The 21,806-nt window shown below is 41.2% G+C and overlaps 1 protein-coding gene across 2 annotated transcripts in view; it reads left to right on the forward strand.

Annotated features, from left to right (window-relative positions):
• TEK (TEK receptor tyrosine kinase) overlaps positions 1-21,806 on the forward strand; it is a 121,060-nt gene that overhangs the window by 50,789 nt on the left and 48,465 nt on the right. For both annotated transcript variants that reach the window (XM_056117103.1, XM_056117104.1), the window contains exons 3-9: positions 3,732-3,842; positions 4,947-5,099; positions 9,015-9,146; positions 9,604-9,744; positions 13,363-13,491; positions 18,483-18,634; positions 21,277-21,421. In XM_056117103.1, the coding sequence (XP_055973078.1) occupies positions 3,732-3,842; positions 4,947-5,099; positions 9,015-9,146; positions 9,604-9,744; positions 13,363-13,491; positions 18,483-18,634; positions 21,277-21,421 (963 nt within the window). The remainder of the gene's footprint in view (positions 1-3,731; positions 3,843-4,946; positions 5,100-9,014; positions 9,147-9,603; positions 9,745-13,362; positions 13,492-18,482; positions 18,635-21,276; positions 21,422-21,806) is intronic.

Here is a 21,806-nt window from a genome sequence, read left to right on the forward strand (position 1 = left end):
GGCTTTTGCGTTGCTTTACCATTGTGACAAGTGTGATTTAGTCCTTCACGTTCACTGTTACTATTCTGCTTGATATGCAGTGTGAGTTAAGATAGGCTTATGAGTTATTGGCTACTGTGTTTCTAGTGGCTGAGCTAAACTAGAGAAGTTTCCATCTAAGAAGGTAGCTTATGGTTCCTATGGCATATGTAGTGGGAAAATATTTCGCGGCCGCTAATGCGGCCGCAGCTCCTGAAAGAGTCCCTGGCACTGGGCGAGGATTTGGGAACGTCTCCTGTTTGGAATGAGGAGCCGTTCAGCTTTGTTGCCCAGAGCTGGGCCTCCATGCCTGTCCTGTGCAGATCAGGGGAGAAAACGGGCTTTCTAGGAGCCATAAGGATTTTTAAACCACTTTTTGTGCCACACTTTGTTAATGCTGTTAACTTGTCATGAATACTAATTAAGTGTCTGGCATTTGCCAAGGAAATTTTATGTAGTTTTGAGTGGACCCAGTAACGTCTCCAATTTTTTTGAGATTCATTGTTACTGTGTTTGGCATATTGAATACGTCACGGGTAGCTTGCCAGGCTTTGCTGTGCAGGCAAGATACTCTCAGTAGCTTGCCAGGCTCTCTGAGAGGGGCGGAGGAATTGAACCAGGGTCAGCTGGGTCAGTCGCGTGCAAGGCAAACACCTTACTGGCTGTGCTATTGCTCCAGCCGGTTTTGTAGAGTTACTATGAAAATCACATTATGTGTAGAGTCCTTAGTATCATGCCTGGTCTTTAAAAGGCATTATAAAACAGTACTTGTTTTCATGATCCAATCAAGTCATGTGACATCAATCTACTGTGGATGAGCTGACCGCCTATGTGGTCAGAAAGCCTAAAGTGCGGTAGAGATTCTGAACCACTTCACTGGTACTCAGCAAAGAATCAACCAAGAGTAGTACAGGAGGTGGCAGGCTGGACAGCAGTGAAACTCTTGGGTGACTCTGCTCCTACCTATGGAAACAGAGAGCTTAAAAGGCACAAAGTCTGAAATAATAAAGAGCAACAAAGTGGGGGAAAAAGAAAAGCTACTTTGGAATCGAGCCTAGTGGAGAATCTTGGTTCCTTTTCAGAACACAATGCTGAGTGAGAAGTCCCACGGTAAGCTAAACAATCTTTCCACAAAGGGGCAGAAAACCATAAGCAAGCCACATAGAAAGGAACAGTATGAAATGGACAGAAAAAATTCTCACAGTAGCCCAGGAGTATGTTATAGGACATAAGAGCTGGACACCTTAGGATTGCTAAATCACTTTGTCTGAGGAACCCCAGAATCCCTTACACCAATCTCCAGTGGTTTTCTGCCTGTGGCCCCTGCATGCTGGACCCTTTTTCATTCTATAAAGAAAGCTGCTGCTCATGTCCATGCTTCTAAGTATAAACATGGCAGAGTTGTCATTCATTTATTTTTAGGAAAAAGGCTAACCTCTACTGTCAGGGGCTTGGCAAGCATCATTTAATATTCTTAATAATTTTTCAGAATAGATACTTGCCCTTGCACCTATTGTACCAGCCTCTCAAATATCTGATCTTAAGTGCCTAAACCCCAGTACTGTTAACCCGGAACCTACAAAACCCTTTGACTCAACACTATTCTCCCTCTGGGTTTGCTCCCATGTTGCTGTCTACACATAGGCAGTTGAGCTAAGTCCAGGAAGGGTACAGAGAATAGGCAGACAAACCTAAAACCCAGGGACCACTGAGTGTAGTTCAGAAGCATCTTTTGCCTTCAGAGTAGCTCTCTAAGCTGAATACAGCACCTGCTCAGCCTCTCTCGAACCTTCTGTCCAAAAGCCGCAGATAAACAGGAAGGCACAGAAACTGGTGCAGCTATCCTGAGATCTTCAGCAGGAATTTCTCTCATTCTTAGACTTGGTTCTCAATGAAAACACTACAGGGATTTAGAATATAAGGTCTCCTGCTATTGATTTCTAATTAATATTGATGAATTCTGAACAGAGAATTTACTCTGCAAGATAGTGATTCTTCATTATTCAAGTGAATGCATTTTGTGGTGGAAAAGGTAGGCACTATACTTGAAAATACAAATACTTGAATAACCAACAGATGTTTTTTATTACAGTATCCCAGTTTGTATTTTTCCTTAGTCATTTTGATATGTTTAAATAATGAGTTTCAAAAGTTTCCACTGTACTTTGTGAATTTGTCCATTTCTTCTTTTCATTCTGTCAGCTTTTGTTTCATTTGCTTTGAACTAGTATTGTCATGCACATTTGTACAAAATCAGGATTGTTGTATCTTCCTTTTAATCTTCACGCAAAGATCATTTATATAAAATTGGGGGCGGGGCTTTAGAAATTTTTTCCAGTATAAATATTGCAGTACTGGGTTTCCTTCAGTTAGTATTAGTCCATTTTGTGTTTTTTCTATCTCGTTATATTCAGTCTCATGTATCTCTATGTTTAACATGTTGGGTCTCCAGTGGAATATTCAGTTATCACAAGCTGTCTAGTTTATGGAAGAGTATACAATTATGCATGTATTATTTTCATATATATATCATTCTGGATTTCCTTAACATTTATCATATATTTATCATATATCTGCCATATTAATCTGTTTTGTTATTATCTTATTGTTTCATTTTGTGGCCACACCTGGAAGTGCTCAGGACTTACTTCTAACTCTGTGCTCAGGGATCACTCCCAGTGGTGCTCAAGGGACCATATGGGGTGCCAAGAATCAAACCTGGGTCACCTGCATGAAAGGCAAGCACCCTAATCATTGTACAATTACTGCGTATTTTTAATTTAATTTTCTGATCTCTCTATATAACATTTTGCTCCTCTTTCAGTAGCGATCCTTACATTTTGAATTTTTTCTTAATTTAATAAGGCTTAAATATATTAGTCCTTATTCTTGTAGTTGGGACTCTGCAGATTATGGTGTAAATGAAAGAAATTCAGACAGTTGTGGCTGGGAAACATAGAAGATATTTTTTCACATAATCTTGTCCAATAAACCAAAGTGTTGTGTCTCAAAATGACAAAAAGAAGTTTCCAAATCTTTTTATAAACACAATATACAATAATTTCTCTAGTTAACACACAGCACTATCTAGTCCCATGAATATGTCAGCTCATGTATAGATGAGCCAACCTCTTAAAAGGGTTGAAGGTAAGATATTGGATTCCATTTTTCATTATTCTCTGATATTCTAATTTTACAATAAGAGCAGTATAGGTTTAGTATTGTTCTTATTCTATTTGAGAAAACCTGTGGCAGTCAAAACAATTTTAATTATATGGAGCAACAATACCCTAAAGTACTAAAGAAAAAGTCATTTGGCAAGTATCTGGTCATTAATTTTCTTCTCCACATCTATAAAATTGGCAGGGCTGAAGAAAATGATGTATTCATAAATAACACCATTTATAATTAAATATTAGGACTTAGTTTGATAATAAATATTAAGCAACAGGATCCTCATATCTTAATTAGTTGCATGGAAAATGTGTGTATGCATATCATGTTACATATTTGTGCTTCCTTTTGTTAGTATTTTTAAGGTACATATTTTAAAGAAAATTAAAATCCCATTTACTATCATTGGTTTTTTATATCATAAAAATCAGCTGACTCCTGGAAAATGTCAGTCCTTATCTCCTGAAGTTCAAAGTTTGGCTGTTCCTGGAGAAAATGTGTGACTTCATTTTTGGTATTTATTTTCTCTCTTTTCAAAGCTTCCTTTCTACCAGCTACTTTAACTATGACTGTGGACAGGGGAGATAATGTGAACATATCTTTCAAGAAGGTCCTGGTGAAAGAAGAAGATGCAGTGATTTATAAAAATGGTGAGTTTGTACTTTGTTTTCTTCATTACCATGGTTTTGGATATCTGCTAGGGTGATTATCCCATTATCCTATTGTAGTCTTGGTGGCTGATGTTTGAAAGTTGCAATGATGCAAGCTATTGAAATTCTATGACAGAAGTCCTCTTAGACAATGTATTGATGTTTTTAATCAAAGCTGTTTTCTAACAACACTCATGACAATGTTGTTAATCAATTAAATTAAATTAAACTGGAGACCCACACCCATATGCAAATATACATCTACTGCACATTCATGCCTCAATGATTGGGATACATTATTAGAAATAAGTGCATTGTTCGGTAATTTCATCAGTTGACCCTATGTCTTAAAGTGTAATTATGTAAACCTGCTTGGTGTTACCTAACACACTTCTAGATCATATGACACAAACTATTCATATTACTATTATATATATTATCCATTATTGATCATAACATTGTTAAGCAATTTACAAATATACATTGACAATGGGATGGATAGGGTCTCAAATATCTCTAGCCAGGTGAAATGTTACCTCGATCTCAAGAATAAAGAAATGATAAAAGTAAACATAAGAAGACAACTGGCAATATTTCTAGGGGGTCAGTGTGGAGGTGGTGATCTAACTCTGGAAGACAAATATGTCTTGCTCCAATTATGGCTTGACATCACCTGGTGGTAGTTTCCTGATCTAGCTGAAAAATTGATGGGAATTATTCTGAACTCTGGTTGGACTGCACTTCCAGAGTTGAGTAGTAATTCTAAGTATCGCCTGATTTGTTAATTAGTTGGCAGAGGTTTATGATATTTTGAAATTGACCTTGCCTGCCCTTCTATGTTCACCTTCCGCTGAAGAAGATAAGAACCTTCATGTTTATGTGTTGGGTGGTAGAGCCCATAGACTTTATCTTCTAGCACTTAATTTTCTTGACTGAATGGGAAAACAATGAGTGGCTCAGTAATTTTTTTATCTTTGTCCCATAAAAAAAATCTAGAATACATTTTCTATATTATGCCAAGGAAAACTAGTCAAGTCGTGAGACACAATCAAGGAAATGCGAATTTGGAATATGACCCATTGTTCTCCATTGTTCTCCTCCCAGGTTCCTTCATTCATTCCGTGCCCCGGCATGAAGTCCCTGACATTTTAGAAGTTCACCTTCCTCATGCTCAGCCCCAAGATGCTGGAGTGTACTCGGCCAGGTACATAGGAGGAAACCTCTTCACCTCGGCTTTCATGAGGCTGATTGTCCGGAGTAAGTGATGGAGAGACCACTATCTATGGTGGTATAGCTACTAGGATTTTTAGTGTCAAGTAACAGATACTAACTCTAAATATTTAAGTAAAATCTGGGGATTAACTGGAAAGATAAAAATGATGCTAAGAAAATGACAGAATGGCTAATAAGAAACAGATATTTTCTATTTTCACTTCCAAATCTATTTTGGGGGATGGGGGGGGCTCCCAAACCATGCTCAGGGACTGGGGCTATTCCTAGCAATACTCAGACTGGGTGTGTGAATCTTATGGTTCAGGACTTGACTTGGTGATGTGGTGCTGTTCAGGCCCAGTGGAGCTGGGAAACATAATGGTCATACTACATGGTGCTTGCGGTGAGGGTTGGGCATGCAGTTCTTGGGGTCAAACTTGGGGGTTCATGAGTGACAGACACATGCTCTAATCCTTTAATATATTTCCCTGGATTTCACCTTGAATTCTTGAGTTCCCAGAATAAGAAATCAGATTGCTCTGATATATGTTAGGTCAGCTTCTAGACTAATGCACTATAAATATGCAGATCAGTGTGTTAAAATATAAGCATAGGACCTCACAATTTTTTCCTTAGTTGAATCACAGATACAGACTTACAAACTTTCATGATTACATTTCAATCATACAATGATCGATCACCCATCCTTCCACCAGTGCCCATTCTTCACTACCAATGTTCCCAGTATCCCTTACGCCACCCCATCCCACCCCCTGCCTCTGTGGCAGGCACATTCCCTCTTACTCTCTCTCTCTCTCTCTCTCTCTCTTCTTTTGGGTGTTATGGTTTGCAATACAGGTACTAACAGGCCATCATGTTTGAAGACCTCACATTTAAACAATAATAGCATCTCCATAGATAAAGGGGACTTCAGTGAGTTGTGCCAGAAAGGTGTCTAATATTTGAAAGGTGGGTTTGGGCTTCTGGTTTGGTCCAATTAAACATTAAGCCTCATTAAATCCTACACTTTTGAGGTAGTTAACTCTCAAATATTATTTTGATTTTTAGGTTTGAAAAAATGCAAGTATTAAAACCATGAGAACTTTCCCTCTCCCCATTATAATTATAAAAATAAATATCTATCAACAATAGTTTTTTTAAAAAAAATATCTATAATGGAAACCAAAAAGAAAGTGCTCTAAAATTTCCCCCAGACACTCATGTAATCAATTACTCAAGTGATGAGGTACATGTATTCGGACTGCTCTGTAATTCCTCAAATTATTGGTAAATCAAATTCATAAAAAGTATTGCAATGTGACAGTAGAAATATTTAAAGTGTAGTTAATATAGTATAAACTTGTGTATTTACCCAACCACTGCCACGCTCCAGGTTGTGACACATCTTAAGACACTTCCTACCCATTTTCCATGATTACCACACCATGTTTGATGGAGTTCAGACAGTAGGCAACAAATCATAGACCTGACAAGCTACTGAGAGTATCCCGCCTGCATGGGCAGAGCCTGGCAAGCTCCCCGTGGCATATTCGCTTTGCCAAAACCAGTAACTATAACAGGTCTCATTCCCTTGACTCTGAAAGAGCCTCCAATTGTTGGGAAAGACAAGTAAGGAGAGACTGCTAAAATCTCAGGGCTGGGATGAATAGAGATGTTACTGGAGCCCACTAGAGTAAACTGACGAACAACAGGATGACAGTGATACAGTGATATGATGATATATAGAAAGAGTCTGATTGGTTAGGACACAGTTTTCATTCATTTCAATAGTTGATTTCTCTCCAGCTTGCTTCAGCACCATATACTTGAGGTACATATTTCACTAGGCCAGAGAGATAGTACAGTGTGTAAGGTGCTTGCCTTGCTTGTGGTGGACCCAGGTTTGATCACTGGCACCATTTACAGTCCCCAAGCACGACCAGGAGTGATCACTGATCACAATACAGCTGGGTGTGACCTCCTCCGCCCCAAGAAAAGCCTCCACAGTTCTTATATTCTTAGGTTTATTTTCAGTATATATTTTCACTTCTTAAAATATTTTTCACAAAGTAGATAGGATTTCTCTCTGTGTGTCATGAGTGCTTCATTCTTTCTTTTTACATCCTGTTCTCTCTTGCTTTTTGTGGCACACCATGTCATGCTCAGGACTCACTCCTGGCTCTCTTCTCAAAGGGTCACTCCTGCCTGTACTTGGGGAACCATACTTGGTGCTGGGGATCAAACCCGGGTCAGTCACTGCAAGGCAAGCGCCTTACCCACACATCCTACTATCTCTCCAGTCTACAAACTTTTAGTTTCTTAAAATATAAAACCAAAATATTTTAAGAAAATAACAGATTTAACTGCACATTATTACTCGTTAGAAAACTCTTTTCCTGACTTTTCCACTCCTAAGAAATCATTCCTATCATTCCCCAACATTTTATTCGTTCCCCTTTACCAGGATTATGAGTGAAGCTAGACCAGGTCTACAGATTAAACTAAGACTAAGCCACAGTTTAATGTAACAGGAACTGCTAGTTTCAACATGTGCAAAGAAGCTTTCAAAAAATTTGTAACTATGCAGAAGCATTTCCCTTTATGTAAGAAGGGAGGTAAATACAAGGTTTTAGATATTTTGTTGCTTTATCTAGCGAATGGAAGTTTTAATCAAATGGAAGAAAGGGTCTCTGTTGACAGTCTTTCAGATTAATTCAGAGAAAATACTGATAACCAGGCATTCTTGCCAAAGAAATTATTAGGTTACATCAGCTGTAGGCACAGACCCAAATTTTCCAGTATGAAAGCAATACACTAGTTCCTTTCATATGAAAAACTAAATTCTTGACCATAACTAACCCCTGGGTTTTTCTTATGCTAGAAGGTATCCTTGAACTTAATTAACAATCAAATATATTCAAGTTGTTAGAGAAAAAATAGCCAAGAAATATTAATCTAGAATCATTTATTGTTTTTGTACTTTAGATTTTAAAGCACATTTGTTTCATTTGTTTCACTTCATCAGAAAGTGAAACTATCATGCTTTCACTTGACAAATAGGTAGAACTTTATCATTCCTGCTTTTATTTAATTTTATTTTCTTTTATTAGGGGAAGATGGTGGGAGACAGAAAGGCCAGGGAAAACGGAGGAGTCTTTTTTTTAAATTTTAATTTTCTGTATCATATCCTACCAATACATATGTAGAATAGAGAGGTTCTCAAACTAACGTTTATCAGAATCACGGTTAAGATTTGTTAACAAGTGGCTAGATGATCTCTGGAGTTTCTCATTCTCTTTAATGGGGAGTCTGAGACTTGTATTTTATTATTTAATTATCTAGTCTTTCTGGGTCACACCTGGCAATGTTCAGGGGTTACTTCTGTCTCTGCACTTAAGGCTTGCTCCTGGCAGTACTCAGGGGGCCATATGGGATGCCAGAGATCTAACCTGTGTCAGCTGCTTGCAAGGCAAACATCCTTGCTGCTGTACTATCGCTCTGGCCCGAGACTTGCATTTTAATCAAAACTCTCAGGTAACAGAATTACTGCTGTTCAGGGAATATGCATTGAACACCATAGCTCTCAGCTGCAACTGCATTGAAAGCTCCTTGAAGATGCTATGCTTCCCTCCTCTGTCTGATTACATTCTGCAGACTTAGCACCTTTGCTACGAGGCGGAGCTGCAGCTTCAGTGCATGTATCTCCTTCTTAGAGATACTTTCATCTACGTTCCATTTTATTCCCAAATCAGGGTTAGATATTCCTTGGGTGTGTTTCTATCATTGTTTCCTGCTCACATGTCTGTTTTCTGTATGAAGCAATTTAGCTTCTAAGAGAGCAGAGAGACTGTATTCTAATTACCAGAGTTCACTAAATGAACTGACACATAGCGGGTGTTTGATGAAGGTGGTTGAGGGACTGTGCTCTACTCACCTTAGCTCTTTTTTCCTTAATTAAAGGATGTGAAGCTCAGAAGTGGGGACCTGAATGTAACCGCGTCTGTACTGTTTGTATGAACAATGGTGTCTGCCATGAAGATACTGGAGAATGCATCTGCCCTCCTGGGTTTATGGGAAGGACATGTGAGAAGGGTAAGTCAGAATACACTTAACTGGGAACTTAACGACTGAAAACACTACTGCTAGCTGGTTCTAGAATTTTGGCTCTACATACAGATGGAAGTGGACAAGAGCCAAAGAGTCTCTGCCAGGCTACAGGGTAATGTGAGAAAAAGCTGCCATTTGTTAAAGTCTCTTTACTGCCAACCACTGCAAAGAAAGAAGACTATGATATTTCTGATGCTAATGCCAATCCCTCTGTTTGTGTAGTACACAGCTCGCACAACCAGGTTGGTGGCCTGGATATTCTCCCTGAGAAAGTTTCATTAATTATCAAAAGGATCATAGAGTTGTAATCACCCTGCCTGTGCCACAGCTGAGACTTGTCTATTTTCTATGTTCCCCGGTGAAGAAGAGATGCTTTGGAAGAAGAATAATGACTTTAAAGTGTTTGCATATTTGATTCTAAATAATCTTTTTCCCCCTAAAGCTTGTGAACTGCACACATTTGGCAGAACTTGTAAAGAAACATGTAATGGACCCGAGGGATGCAAGTCCTACGTGTTCTGTCTCCCAGACCCCTATGGGTGTTCTTGTGCCACAGGCTGGAAGGGTCTTCAGTGCAATGAAGGTATGCACCAATCACCCCAGAAAAGAAAAAAAGAATTCCAAGTGTTGGCCCAAGGTCGGTTTGCTGGAAATCCTGGTGTAGGCTGTACCTAGATGACACAGCTACCTTTGCTAAACTACAGGATTTTGAATCATAGGTGTTTCTCTACAAAACAAATTATACCTTCACATGAAGAGTGTGGACCTTATAGAAATCACTTCTCATACACATCATCTGCCTGTCTTTTGGGAATGGGCGAATGGGTGAGGGGTGCAGCGGCAGGAGGAGAGGGGGGCGGTGTTCAGGAAAAACCAGCTATGCTCAGGGCTAACTCCAGGCTCTGTGCTAAGGAATCACCTCTCTCAGTGCTTGGGGAACAATACGTGCAGCTGAGGATTCAATCAGCAAGGCAAGCACCTAACCCCCCTGTACTATTTCTCTGGCCATACCTGGGTATCTTAAAAGCACAATTATAATCCTGTATGCCTCAGTTGAGGTGTGATATAATGTGATTCTAAACTCCCAGGTCTTGTTGGCACTATTGTTTTTCACATCATGTTTTTGTATTGGAAAGACATGGGAGATTTGTTTTTGGCTTTTTTTTTTCATAGTGGATCAAAAATATCAGTGGTATTGTGTTAGGTTCAGTAAAAATATTGAAGTTAAAAATTGATGCAGTTAAGTACTTATCATTTCTGAACCTTATTCAGACAATGGTAACTACCCAAAGATTCATTCTTCTCTCCCTAAATTATACTTTCCTGTTTGGCAAGCTTCCTTGATAAGTTTCCTATCTCCTTTCTGTTATGTGTTTCACATCTTACTGTAACATAGTAACTGACTTGAATATGAAACCATTTTTGTCAGACTCTGGATAATGAATGTTAACATGGTGAATTTTCCAGAGTGCAAAGACTTCTCAATATATTCTTCACAGGGATACAGTCACAAGGAAAAAGTCAGCTTTTTTCACATTTAGCATATGGTTGCTATGATGTGGTCCCCAGACAGCAATGCTCTAGGGCAGAAATATGTTATCCACAGATGAAATAAAAAAATTACCAGTGATCACATTAACAATGAGATAAGGAACAGATAAAGTAATTCTAATATTTCAATAAGCCCACCCTGTCAAAAATATCATTGGGATCACAGAGATAGGACAACAGGTAAGGCACTTGATTCACATGTAGCCAACCTGGCACCACCTCTGGTCCCCAGAGTCCTACCAGGCGTGACCCCTAATTATAAAGCCAGATGAAAATCCTGAGCACTGCTGTGTGTGACCCAAACCCTGCCCGCTCCCACCCAAATCATTTCAATATGTAATAGAGTCTTAATAGAGATGTTTTACATTCCTTTTTTATTAGTAATAAGACTTTAACATTTCAGTTTGGATCAGTTATATTTTTTTTGGTGGGGGGTCAGACCTGGCGTTGCACAGGGGTTGGTCCTGGCTCCACACTCAGGGGACCATATGGGATGCACAGGGGTTACTCCTGGCAGTGCTTGGGGAAACATATGGGATACTGGGAATCAAACCCTGGTTGGCCGTGTGCAAGGCAAATGCCCTACCCGCTGTGCTATTGCTCCAGCTCGTGGATCAGTCATATTTTACACTCCATGGCCACACACAAATAGTGGCTACCATATTTGAAGAGCACCTCTCTGAGTAAGAGAGCACAAAAGATCAATGCAGAAGTGAGTTTCAGCTACCCGCAAAATCTCAGTCTGGTCCTCTAAATATTATGTTTGCCCCAAGTAACTGAGAGAGACACAAAATGTAGAAGTTTCACTTGGCCTCAGCAATATACATATGAAGGTTAAATGTGGGTTCACAGCAAGCAATGTTCAGGGACTACTCCTCTGTGCTTGAGATAGCTGCTGGCAGTGATGGGAGACCATAAAGTGCTGGGATGGAGGCCAGTCTTCATGTATTCTAAGCATATCCTCAGCCCATTGATCTCTCCAGCCCCATATGGATTTTATTTTTTTAATGTATGTATGTGAATACATTAGTAGTGTTCAAAAACAAGTGCATACATTCAAAGGGGATATAATGTAAGCTTTATTAGCTTTATGGTGAATGTGTCTCTAGATCCATATTTATCAAGATACATACTATTAACTCATCCCAGTGCAAGTCTGACTCAAGAAATCACTAAGACTTTATGTATTGAAATACTTCAGTTTTCTCGCAAATTCCTTCCTTGAACCTCCCACTTTGTATGTTAGATCTTCTGATTTTTGTCATGGGTTCTTAAGCTTGAATCACCCCCAGCCCCTCAATATATCCCCCATTCTGTTCTTCAGATTGAATACCTAATGCTCTAGCTTCAAGTTCATTAACTCTTCTTTCATCTCTTTGATATTGCTAAGTCCATACAATGAAAAAATGTTACTTCATGTTTTTAATTCAAGAGGATCTTTTGGGTTAATTTTTACACTTTGTTTTTATCTGCTGAGATTTATCAGTGTTATTTATTGTGAGTACATTTTTCTTTATTTCACCAAGCAGAGTTATAGTCATTTCAAAAACCTTGTCTGCAACTTCCAACATTTAGGTCATCAAGGTTAGTTTCTGTTGACATTCTTTTCTCTTGAGAATGATTCATAGTTCTCCACTTCTTCTTGAATAATTTGAGATTCTATCTCAAATATTCTGAGTGTTACTTGGTGGAGACTTTTGAGTATGATATATTCCTTTGAGGAATGTTGACTTTATTGCTGTATTTTATCAGGAAATTTACTTGGCAGGACTCAAACTAAAAACTCAGACTCTTTGGCTTTAGCTCAGACCCAGTGCAGAGCTTTTATCTGTGTCTGCACTGTTTTCACTCTCTTCTCAGCATGTATAGTTTAGGGTCCAGCCCAAGATTTAGGGTGTCTCTATCTTACCTTTTCTTGATATTTTCCTCTCTCTTTCTAACATCTCTGGTTGCTCTTCCACTGTCCTTTGATTCTTCAGTTTATGGGATTTGCATTTTAGCTTCCCAATATAGTATCTATGGCACTCATGAGACAAAAAGACTGAAAAATGGCAAACATATCTTTCCCAACTTTCAAGTTCAAGTTTCCTTAAGAATCTGCCTGCTTCTTCTAAGTACTGCCTGCCACTTCTAAGTACTTTCAGGGAGTGTTTTTCAGTTTCAATTACAGTTGTTATCCCTGAGAAGATTTGCCTAAAGAAGATTATTCACCTATCCCAGAAGTAGAACTCCTCAAACTTTTTAGTTTCTAGTAGCACTTGTAGCACTGTTCTCTTGTTCATTGATTTGCTAGAGCGGGCACCAATAACATCTCCATTGTGAGACTTGTTACTGTTTTTGGCATATCGAATACACCACAGGGAGCTTTCCAGGCTCTGCCATGCAGGCGGGATACTCTCGGTAGCTTGCTGGGCTCTTCAAGAGGGATGAGGAATCGAACCCAGGTGGGCCATGTGCAAGGCAAATGCCCTACCCACTGTGATATTGCTCCAGCCCTTAGTAATCCAAATAAATAATGCATGTAAGTCATACACTACAACATATGAATTACCGAGATTCATAGCTTGGAAAGAAAAGAAAGCTTGTCACTTGGAGCCTTACTTTTCTCCCTTTTCTTGTGTTAATACTGGTTGCTATGTCTTTGTTACAGCATGCCAGCCTGGCTATTATGGCCCAGACTGCAAACTTCGGTGCAAGTGCACAAATGGGGAACTGTGTGATCGTTTCCAAGGATGTCTCTGCTCTCCAAGACGGCAAGGGCTTCAGTGTGAGAAAGAAGGTAAAGCAAGGTAACACTGTAGCCAGGGCTATAGTCAGCATGTTTTCACCAAGCTTTGCTGCTATAATTCTTGTCCCAGCAGCCTAAAACCCTCAAGCTCGTCTGTTTCTATTTAGAAACCAGAGAGATTATATCTCAAGTCCTGGTGGACAACATTTGAATTCTTTGTTACAGAACCTCATATTTGTTTCTATTTTCCTTCCTAGTGGGAATAAACTATGTGCTCTTTTGTAACATGGTAAAGGATGGCTGGTCACTTGGAAGTTCTGCCTACCTCTTCTGCTTTCTTCAAGGACCAGCCTTTTCCCTAGCTGGTTCAAAGGGGGAAAGAAGGACTTTGAATGGACCTTTGAACAAAGGATATTGTTATGTGTTTATAAGGAAAGAAGGATTAAACACAATAAAACTGTTTTTAAAGTGATAGTTCTAAACTACCCTAGAGAAAAAATCTTCTGATTCACAGACCAAATCTAACTCGTGATACTCGTAGTTAGAAAAACAGCTGTAATATGGGTCTGGGGTGATAGTATAGTGTGTGGGGGGAAAGGTTGCATTACATCGGGCTGACCTGGGTTTGATCCTCCCTGGCACCATTTATGGCTCCTTGACCATGCCAGGTGTGACCCCTAAGTGCAGAAGGACTGGACACCACCAGGCATGGACCTAAAAAAAAAAAATAAGAAAGAAAGGAAAAGAAAGTGGCTTTGGTGCCGCCAGCAGGTCAATCTGTACCTGTGAGGCGAGTGCATCAGCAGCCTCATGGCGCCTTCAGACTTCCAGATACCCCAAAATTGCTGCTGTGCCTTTGGCCAGACCCCAAAAACTTGGGGCAAAGTTTACCAAGAAAGTAAATGGCCAAAAGTTAGGTATGTGGGAAACACACCCACAAACCACCTCTGGCTCAGCTATATAATTGGAGGCAAGGCCTCTCTGGTTCCTGATTGAACTGCTTAATGGACATGATCCCAGAGACTCAGAAACGAATCTCAGAACCCAGTGGCTTTAGGTAGAAATGCATCTGGTATCTGCAGTAGGCTACCGGTTCTGGGCCAACCAAGGTGGGAATAGGTTTCGTGCCTTGGCCTATTCCCCCTGGAGGCCCAGTGGCCGCCATCCATCCGAGGCCACTGGATAGTCACATTTGGGCCCCCAGTGACAAGACACACAGGGCCTCACAGGATGAGGGTGGAGCCGGGCTTGTCCTCCCCACCACAACGAGACCCCAAGTCATCGCCCACGAATGGCCTCTCTGGCTCCTGATCAAGCTGCTTAACGGCCATGATCCCAGAGACTCAGAAACAAATCTCAAAACCCAGTGGCTTTTGGCAGAAATGCATCCGGACTCCACAGTACGTTACTGTTGCCGGGCCACCCCAGGGAGGAAAGGTTGTTGTCCCTCCGCCTGCTCCCTCTTGGCGACTTGGTGGCTGTCATCCTCCAGAGGCCATTGGACAGTCAGGCTTGGGCCAGCAGTGATGAAACTTGTTGGGTCCCACGGGATGGGTGGGAGGTGGAGCCGGGCCTGTCCTCCCCACCCTAACGAGACCCCAAGTCATCGCCCACAAACGGCCTCTCTGGCTCCTCATCAAGCTGCTCAACGGCCTTGATCCCAGAGACTCAGAAACAAATCTCGAAACCCAGCGGCTTTTGTCAGAAATGTGTCCGGACCCTGCAGTAGGTTACTGTCGCCGGGCCACCCCAGCGGGGGAATGGGTGCTGTCCCTCTGCTTGCTCCCTCTTGGCGACTTGGTGGCTGTCATCCTCCAGAGGCCATTGGACAGTCAGGCTTGGGCCCGCAGTGACGAAACTTGTTGGGTCTCACGGGATGGGAGGGGGGAGGTGGAGCCAGGCCTATCCTCCCCACCCTAATGAGACCCCAAGTCATCGCCCACAAACGGCCTCTCTGGCTCCTCATCAAGCTGCTCAACGGCCTTGATCCCAGAGACTCAGAAACAAATCTTGAAACCCAGTGGCTTTTTTCAGAAATGTGTCCGGACCCCGCAGTAGGTTACTGTCACCGGGCCACCCCAGGGGGGAATGGGTGCTGTCCCTCTGCCTGCTCCCTCTTGGCGACTTGGTGGCTGTCGTCCTCCAGAGGCCATTGGACAGTCAGGCTTGGGCCCGCAGTGATGAAACTTGTTGGGTCTCACGGGATGGGGGGGGGAGGTGGAGCCGGGCCTGTCTTCCCCACCCCAATGAGACCCCAAGTCATCGCCCATGAATGGCCTCTTTGGCTGCTCATCAAGCTGCTCAACGGTCATGATCCCAGAGACTCAGGAGCAGATCTCTAAACCCAGTGGCTTTGGGCAGAAATCCCTCCAGATTTAAGTGTTAAAATTTCAGAATTTCAAAACCACATGGTCCTACTGCAGCCACACGACATCATATGTTATTCATAACCAGCAATAGAACACAAATTGTCTATTGTTGCCTTTTCAGCAGATCTGAGTGTTGGGGTAAAATTTCAAATAATGGTGGGTCTGGTGTTGAAATAGTGAATGTGATCAAAGTAGAGAGAGAGTAATGTAGAAATTATCTGCCCCATAGGCAGGGGGAGGGTGTGGGATGGGGGTATACTGGGATTTTTGGTGGTGGAGAATGGGCACTGGTGAAGGTACGGGTGTTTCATTGTATGACTGAGACTTAGACCCAAAAGCTTTGTAACTGCTCTCACGGCGATTCAATAAATAAAATTATAAAAAATGGGAAAAAAGAGTAAGGTGGAGTTCATGCACAATTCAATCAGCTAATCAGTGGCTGAATAAATAGCAGTACTCCTACAAAAAAAGAAAAAATAAAAAAAAGAAAGGAAAAGAAAAATAGCTTTAATATGGACAGAACCGGAGGGTATTGTGTTTTGTGAAGTCAATCAGAGACGAGCTACAGATACCAGGATGATCTCTCTCATATGTGGGGTATAGAGAAACTTCGTTTGGTAATAACAAATGGTCAAAGACAACAGAAAATAAGAACTGCCTATGGAACTGAGCTTACCAATAAGAGGGACACAGCGGGTAGTTAGGAGGGGACCCTGAGACAATGGTAGAGGAAAATGGACACTCTGGGGTGGAGGGGGCATTGGAAATGGAATATTGTATCCATGAAGACCTATTATTAACAGTATAATAGGCAAATCACAAAAATCCCAAGATGTATTTGTCAATATAGATGTATATAGAAACATACATCTTGGGATTTATATGTATATATGTATGTATGTATTTATATGCACATATATGTATGTATGTATATATGTATGTATATTACATGTGTGAGGTCCTGGGTTCAGTACTCTGCTAGTATATGTTACATAGAGATGTATATGTGTGTTATGTGTTCCTATATATGTGTTCTTTTTGATCATTTTCAATCATCTATCAATCTATCTATTGCAGACTTCCTAATCGATGAGCCATCCCTTTTTTTCTCACACTATATGTAAACAACATGGTTATGAAGTTGTTCACGATGATTTGTTACAGGCATTCAATATTCCAACACTTATCCCATCACCACTGTCACCTTCACTCCACCATTGTCTCCATTTTCCTAACCACCCCTCAGGTCTGTGAACCGTAGCAGGCCCACAATAATTTATTTTGTATTGCTTGTTACCCACAAATGACAATGAACCATCTCTCTCTCTCTCTTTTTTTTTAATTAATTAATTTATTTATTGAATCACTGTGGGAAAGGCTACAAAGCTTTCAGGTTTAGGTCTCAGTCATGCAAATATCAAACACATTTCCCTTTACCAATACTTATTATTTACCATGAAGAACCCCAATAAAACCCCACCCTCCACCCCTCCCAGTCCCTGTGAGGCAGATGAATTCTAGTTAACACTCTATCTGCTTTGATTAGATTCATTGTTTCAATAAAAGATTCACCACTATTATTTAGAGTTTACCGCCCCCCCACCCCCCAAATCAGACATGCTGAAAAAGCATTGTGAAGTGATTTGCTTTCTACAGCTGGGTTCAGAATTAAATGTTGGTTTTGAATTTCTGCTATTTTACTTATTGACCCTGGAAGTATTTCTACTGAAAGTCAGATAGTTAAGAAATTGGTTTCTGTGCTCTGGAGTCGTGGCCGTGCTGGGGCAACTGGTGGCCTTGGTAGGGCGTGTAGGGCGGACCGAAATGCCCCCCTTCCCATGAGGTTTTAGTCGCCCCCACACCCCCGGCTCATACCTGCTGTCCACAAGGCTCCCATGCGGCCGCCATCTTTCTTTCCAGAGAGGAGAGGGCGAATGAGGCAACACCCTTTCCCCTCCGGACAGACATGATGGTCTGGATTAATGCATAGTCCGTTCACTTTTCTGCTCCATGCTGCCTGAACCATCTCTCTTACATAAACACAGAACTATATTTATCAGCAATATCTTAGTGGTTTTATATTTATGCTGAGTGTGAAAATAAATAGTTGAAACAAAGAGTTGAATTTTGGTCCTATTTTTTAAAATAATTTTCTTATTCTTTATTTTCTTTCCTTTTTTTGTTGTTTGTTTGTTGATTGTTTTTGAGCCACACCTGGTAATGATCTTACACTCAGGAATTGCTCCTGGCAGTGCTCAGGGTACCATTTGGGATTACAGGGATCAAACCCAAGTCACCTCTGTGCAAGGCAAGCACTATACCTGCTATACTCTCACTCTGGCCCTGGACAACAATTTTTTTTTAAATCTAGTGAGACTGAACCCAAGGTCAGGGGAGATGTGGTGATGTGTCCTATGTCCACTAAGGGAGCACAGGAGTAGGGTTAAGGGTGGGATATTGATTCTCAAATATTTGAGCTCAAATGTGGCTCTGAGCCCTATATTTTTCATCTATAAAATGGATCCCACAATAGCACCCTTTTCATATGTTTGTCATATGAAGACAAGACTATAAATTTGTAAAGTACCTGCTTAATACATGGTTTACTCTGTGGCATCTACTTTTACTGCTCTGTTAAAGATTTTCTTTCACAGTCCTGTTTTACCCATACAGGCACTCCAAGGATAACTCCAAAAATAGAGGATTTGCCAGGCCACATAGAAGTAAACAGTGGTAAATTTAATCCCATTTGCAAAGCATCTGGTTGGCCTCTACCTACTAATGAAGAAATGACCCTCGTAAAGCCAGATGGGACAGTGCTCCGTGTAAGCTTTATTTATTATCTGCCTTCCTCATATCATTAGATACTTTTAGTGGAGTAATTAGTCCACTAAGGGCTAGATTCTCTCTTGGAATTGCATCTCTGTTTCAGGGATATTCATTTTAACATGTCATTTTCCAGAAGAGTCAAAGCAGACTTCTTGTAGCCTCACTGTCTTCCTTCCCTGCATCAACTACTGCTGCAGTGCAAGGTGGAAAATAAACTGTCACAACAGAAATAATGGAACTGAGTGTCAAGGATTGCTCAGAATTGTTGGACTGTTTATCATAAAAAATTGGTGTCAACCTATGTAAGATTCTCCGCATTAGGTCCATATCTCCACATTACGCCCAATCAGAAGGACCTAACAGCTCTCCGGTGTAGATCAAGAAGAGTGAGGTGGCTCAGTGGTCACAACTGGATGTGAGCCTTGAATAAGCAGGAAATTCATATACTACTTTCCCAGAAGCTACCAGCTTTTGGAGCTTTGATGACTGGTCAAAAGCTGTGTTTGGGGCAGCAGTCAATGGAGTACAGGAGAGTAGAGTCCAACACAGACCATTTGATTCCAGATAGACCTGTTTCCACTTGTCCAAGTCAGAAAGCATGATCCATGGAAAATATTGGGCTGACTGAATGCAGGTCCCATTGCCTCATTGGCTTGCCTGGAGTGCTGGTGTTCACTGCCAGTTCTGGCACTATCTCAGCAATTCTTTGCCGGAAAGGACTAAGCTTCTTTGCAGCATGTTTCCTTCTCTAGCCTAATAATCCTAGGTGTAGCACATAAAATTTCTGTGTCTCATGAATGATACTCAGAAAGTTTAATATCTCCATATCTAAATATTTTGAAATGGTTCATTATCACTATTACTATTACTACTACCCCATTGTTCATCGATTTGCTCAAGCGGGACCAGTAATGTCTCCATTCATCCCTATCACATATTAGTGCAGCCAGATGGCATATTGGGGGCTCTTTCAGGGTCAGGGGAATGAGGACCATCATTGTTACTATTTTTGGCATATCGAGTATGCCATGGGTAGCTTGCCAGGCTTTGCCATGTGAGCAGGATACTCTCAGTAGCTTGCCGGGCTCACCAAGAGGGATGGAGGTTTTGGGGGCAGTCTCTAATCACCTTTACAGGTGTTTCCAGTCAGGCATATACGTGGCAGGAGACTCTCGGTAGCCTGCTGACTTCTCTGGGAATGAGAACTGGACAATAAGAGATCGCGCGGCCAGACCTTGGTTTTATAGTCTCTGGATGTTGGCCGCTGATGGAGTTTCACAGCAGTTGGTGGGTGTAACTGTCTGGAAGATTGGGGATCTGGGTGGAGGAGGCCCAGTCCCAAACCAAGCAGGCTTGGACAACTCAGCCCGGGGTCCCACACACCTGGGTTCCTCTGCCGGTTGCTTCATGTGTGAGGCCCATTCTAGTGTGTGGAGAGTGGTCTCTGCATGGTTGTAACTGGGTCCTGGAGGTCTTCAGCTGCTGGGGCTCTGCTCAGGGTGGAGAGGGAAACTCAACCCGCCCCCCTCCAAGGGGCCCTGGTGAGGACACTCAGGTGCGGGGGCAGGAGACTCTGCATTGTTCTCTTCCGGGAGCTTAGTTTTATAGTCTCTGGATCTTGGCCATTGATGGGGTTGCATGGCAGTTGGCGGGTGTAACTGTCTAGCTACTGGAAGAATGAATGAAATGGTTATCATATTTTTTTCTCTTGAAGATAAATAAAAAGAAACTTGACCAGCATACATTGTTGAGTGACCTCATAGAGGCAGAATAAGTAGAATCCATATACCAGGGGTCAGAGCAGTAGGCAAGTGGATAGGTGTTTGGCTTGCAAGTGATTGACCCTGGTTCAATCCCTGGCACCCTAGATAGTCTCCCTGAACCCCTACTAGGACTGATTCCTGACACAGAAGTAAGCTCTGAGCATCACTGGGTGTGGCCCCCAAACAAAAACAAAAATAAACAAAGAGAATCCACATATTAGATAACCCTGATTCCTCTCAATCAATCTTAGTGGAAGCCAGTAGACAGCTGCCCGATCTTGCTGACTTTCTCATAAGTTGACAGATGTTACAGCTATCATGTAGGAAAGATCAATCAGATGGTCCATAAAGCTTATTTAGCATTGACTTTTTAAAACTTTTGTAGAAATGGAACTGATGAGGTGAATGTAACTAAGGAATTAGTCCAAAGGGACCCAGACTTCACATGTGAACTCAGTTCCATGTGTTTGTAGAGTCCATACTCTACAACTTTTTCCATAACACCATATTCAACAGTCCCTTCAAAATCTCAGGAAATCATTTTGTCCTCTCACCCATATATCTCTGTGTTAGAGTGGAGGGGAACAAATGTTAATATAAGTAGTTTGAAAGGAATTCAGCTCCTTGCTTGTGTTTACCCTACACTCCCAAACACAAATATAACAGCAGGATCCGTGAGGGCGTCAATCCAATATAAACTTTCAGGGCTACTACAATAGTGTGGGAAACAAGCCAATGATTATACCAGCAGTGCATTTAGTTTCTTAATCGCTCCTAAAAACTTTCTTATGAAACAATGAGATGGGGTCAGTGTTGTGGACCTTTGTGTTTTTGCCTCCCTAAAAGCGATTATTTTTTGTATTCAACCTTTCCAGCCAAAAGACTTTAATCACACGGGTCTTCTCTCTGTGGCCACATTCTCCATGGACAGAATCCTCCCCCCTGACTCTGGAGTCTGGGTCTGCAGTGTGAACACGGTGGCTGGGATGGTGGAAAAACCTTTCAACGTTTCAGTTAAAGGTAAACTCCTTTTTCCAGAGGAAGAGCTTGTATCCTGGATGGGCCATGTTTGGTGTCTTTGAGTGTTGTTTCTAGACATAAATGCTATCTGACCCTAAAATGTCTTTTAGATGTTTTTCTGTATAGCAATTACCCTCTTAAAAAATTAAATGCATTACAGCAGAAAGGAGAAGTTGAGTATATGAACTTTAAAGTTGTTCAACTCTAGCTTTAATTTTTGTCCCTAACAACATACATATGGTCCTGAGCAAGTAAGTTTAACCTCTCATTATTGTAAATAAAGTTTATTTCTTTATCTCCCTGAGTTATTGTGAAGATATGTTAAATGTAGAGAATACTTGGAATTGTATCTAGCACAATGTTTGTTAGTTTGTCTTTTTCCATA

This window comes from Sorex fumeus, unplaced genomic scaffold (genome assembly GCF_029834395.1).
Source record: "Sorex fumeus unplaced genomic scaffold, SorFum_2.1 ptg000034l, whole genome shotgun sequence".
Classification (NCBI taxonomy): Eukaryota; Metazoa; Chordata; class Mammalia; order Eulipotyphla; family Soricidae; genus Sorex; species Sorex fumeus.